The sequence below is a fragment of the Microtus ochrogaster genome, unplaced genomic scaffold, assembly GCF_000317375.1.
Source record: "Microtus ochrogaster isolate Prairie Vole_2 unplaced genomic scaffold, MicOch1.0 UNK35, whole genome shotgun sequence".
NCBI classification, from domain to species: domain Eukaryota; kingdom Metazoa; phylum Chordata; class Mammalia; order Rodentia; family Cricetidae; genus Microtus; species Microtus ochrogaster.
The window spans coordinates 257,261-260,819 of NW_004949133.1; the positions used below are offsets into that span (position 1 = coordinate 257,261).

Genomic DNA, 3,559 nt, shown 5'->3' on the forward strand with positions numbered 1-3,559 from the left:
GCCACACTTGGGAGATGGACCACAAGTTGCACAGTAAAAAAGAAAGAGAAGAGAGAATTGAAAGGAGCAAAAAAAAAAAAAAATCGAGGGCGTAAACTAGGCTGATTTTACACAATGATCTTACGTTTTCTCGAGTTTGATTCCTAGATTTTACTCAGATACAGAAAATCACACATATACATGGCAAGAAAGTAAGAGTAAAACTGTGTAAGGGACAAAGGGCAAGGGAAATCGAAGGGCAGAGGCTCCAGGGAAGAATACGCTGAGTGCACAGAACATGTCCACAAACTTGAGTATATAAATAAATGCTTTCAGAAGAGAAAAATTTAAAAAATGCCTAGAATTGTTTAGGGCTTGTTAAAATGCCCCCTGTATTTGGGTCATATTTGTCTCAAGATAACTGCTTAAAAAATGAGACCTTGAAGAAAAGACTATTAATTATTACTAATAATTACAGTGGCTGAAACGTAAGAAGGTAAGTGACTACCTCACAGCTACTTTATTGTGCACTGCTCTGCTTACATTAGGGCTGGCTTGTCAACAGACCCATCTCACCCTGGAATCCAGAGTTATCGGGTCAGGATCCTCATATAACAGGTACAGGGAAACCAGTGGAATGATTTGACGACAATAGGAAGAAACGGAAAGACAATGAGATGTTAAAAGTATCTATTTGATCCGGGCAGTGGTGGTGCACGCCTTTAAAGCCAGCATTCGGGAGGCAGAGGCAGGCAGATCAATCTCTTTGAATTCAAGGCCAGCTTGGTCTGCAGAGTGAGTGCCAGAACAAGTTCCAAAGCTACACAGAGAAACCCTGTCTTGAAAAACAAGCAAACAAAAAGGACGATTTGATTTTCCTGTAGAGTATGTTAGAATGTAACTTTCCTGTCTCGATTAATTAGATACTTTATAGATGCCCTTACTTCACCTAGAAGAGATGAAATCAGATCAAAACTTTAGAATGGGTGTTTTGGATGCAAATTAAGCATTCCATGTTATCTGCTCCATGTAAGTTAATGTTCTTATATTGCCTCTGTTAGTATTTCCTTTTCCATAATAAGTTTCTATGTTTGATTGTGACAGACTCAAATAGTTTTGCTCTATTTTTAAACATAAAATTTTATATTAAAATAATTTCATGCAAAAGTTTCCATAGCACTTATCTGCTTCTGGCATAGCATAGAACTTAGTAATGGAAAAGGGGAATGAGAAAAATACAATTTAAATTCTCCTTTCAGAAATACATTATTAATCTACCCCACTAGCTCTCTTAGATGCTCCTATGGGAGATGGCTATGGGAAGGGAGAAGACCTACCTCCCCATTCTTAGGCGGAATTGTCAGCTCCATGTACCCATGCGGGATGTATTGCTGACTGTAGTCAAAGCGCGGCTTCTTCATGAGGTGGGCTCTGACCGTTGAATAGGCTCCATCGCATCCTACAATGAGGTCATAAGTGACATCTCTGGGAACTTGGTCAGGTCTGAAAAACAGAACGAACCATTCCCCCCAGCCAACAAAAACATCTAGTGAAAACGGTAATGTATTTCGACTTGGGTGTTAAAAGCAAACCTTAGCGGTAACTCAAAACGCCCACTTTTAAACAACTAACTTAGAGCCTGGTTTTATCTAGCTTGAATCAACAGATTTAAAATTAAGATGAAAATGCTTGTCCCAGACATGGTTTTGCTTTTGAGAATGAGAATAATGTACCACTACTGTGATACTAAAGACAGACGTGCTTGCTCCAGAAGTGTGACAGAGTTGAAGAAAACTGTGAAGACAGGAAAGCAGTCCCGAAGTGTAAGGGTAAACACATCTGTAAGTGTGAGCGGACTCAGGAGCATCCGCAGGCATGTGACCAGGGTTTGCTGGAGAAAACACGCTCGGTCTGAGGAAAGGCTACCAGATAACAAGCTTAAGAACAGAACACCCTCATCCTTTGTTGACCTCCAGGGTTGGATCCAGAATATCCAAACCTGCAAATGCTCAAGTTTCTTGTGTCTAACAGCACAGTATTTGCATATGTCCTGCACAAACCCTCCCAGATGCCTCAACTGCTCTCTAGAAATGCGTGTGAGAGGCTGTATCACTGGGGAGCCCAGGCAAGAGTAAAAGTCTCGGCGTGGCCGGCACAGAGGACTTCTTTTATTTTTACATTTTCTTGGCGGTGCAATGTCTGTTTCGCACACTTTTGATCTGAGGATGGTTGTACGCGTGGTTGAAACATCCTCAGATACGGAAAGTTAACTGTGCCATGCACGGAGGGCAAAGGGAGAGGGAAGAAGAATTTTGGATATAAAGATGGAAGTTTAAATTCCTGATTCTGGAAAAAGGGCAGAAAAAGATTTCTTCCATTAGAAGGATGATGATTGCAGAGTGACAGTTTCAGGAAGCTGACTTTTCAATCTGGAGTGGAAGAGGGGACACACAGGAGGCAATGGCATGAGCCCACCTTGGCAGGGACAAGAGTTGGACACCATCGTATCACAGAAGAAGAAAGAGACCATAGGAAGACAGACATGGTGAATGAAAACCTACAGATTTAATGGGAGAAAATGGGAGAAGAGCTCACCATAATGGACTGATCGTGTCAAAACAGTCCCAGGGAAGATAGGAATATTGTGTGTGTGGGGGGGGGACGGCAATAGAGATGAGAAAGGCTTCTAGAATCTGAGCGAATGTGCCGGGGTTGGTCCATCATTGATCAGGACCTCACTGAGAATGAGGACAGAGGCCTGGGCACACATGCTAATGCTAGAAATGTGAATTTGCAAATGATTGTGTAACCTGTGACTGAGTGTGGTATTCTGAGGGTAGGGACATAGAGCTGGCTAAGGACAGGCAGAGAAGTCACACCATGCAAGAGGACACGAGACACAAAGCAGGGGAGGGCCACCTATTTCCTAGGAAGAGAGAGTCTGAACCGAAAATGATCACCCGAGCATGGTTAACTGATTACGGTCACCCAAGCATGGAACTTAAGAATTCGCACTTCTGAGTACTTAGAAAACATCGGGGAACTGTTCTCAAACCAAAGGCCCTGGCTGCGAAGACTGTAATCATTGAACTCTTTCAAAAGAGCCAAAGAACAAAGTTTGCTGGTAGAGCTCACCACTCCCGCCCTTGCCCTCTGAAGTCAAAAGCCTGAACGGTGATTACCCAAGCACGGTGACCACCCCTTCCTCGGGATGGCATTTCGACAGCTTGTGGCCAAAGTGCACCTTCGCATTGGGGTATGACTCCACCGCTGAGGGAAGAAACAAGGTAAACAGAACTGAGTTTCAGCTGTGCTTTACCTGATCAAACAAAAGGCTGATCATTTACTGCGAACAATACAGAGAGATACTGCTTGGTTAATTAACTGTTCTGTTTATTTGTGACAAGGTCTTATTGTATAATACAGTCTTGATCTCATGTGTATCCTAAGCTAGTCTCCTGTTTGCAATCCCTCTGCTTCTTCTATTTGATTGCTGGGCTTCCATGTGCGTACCTATCGTGCCAGAATATCTCTCTCTCTCTCTCTCTCTCTCTCTCTCTCTCTCTCTCTCTCTCTCTCT

General features: G+C 43.0%; 1 protein-coding gene across 5 annotated transcripts in view; it reads right to left on the reverse strand.

Annotated features, from left to right (window-relative positions):
- The window catches only part of Kmo (kynurenine 3-monooxygenase), a 35,529-nt gene that overhangs the window by 14,403 nt on the left and 17,567 nt on the right, over nt 1-3,559 (reverse strand). For all 5 annotated transcript variants that reach the window (XR_001229452.2, XR_001229451.2, XM_005368526.2 and 2 more), the window contains exons 6-7: nt 3,162-3,249; nt 1,317-1,482 (exon numbers count right to left, since the gene is read on the reverse strand). Coding sequence is in view for 3 of the 5 variants with exons in the window: in XM_005368526.2 (XP_005368583.1) it covers nt 1,317-1,482; nt 3,162-3,249 (254 nt within the window). In the remaining 2 variants the exon portion in view is untranslated. The remainder of the gene's footprint in view (nt 1-1,316; nt 1,483-3,161; nt 3,250-3,559) is intronic.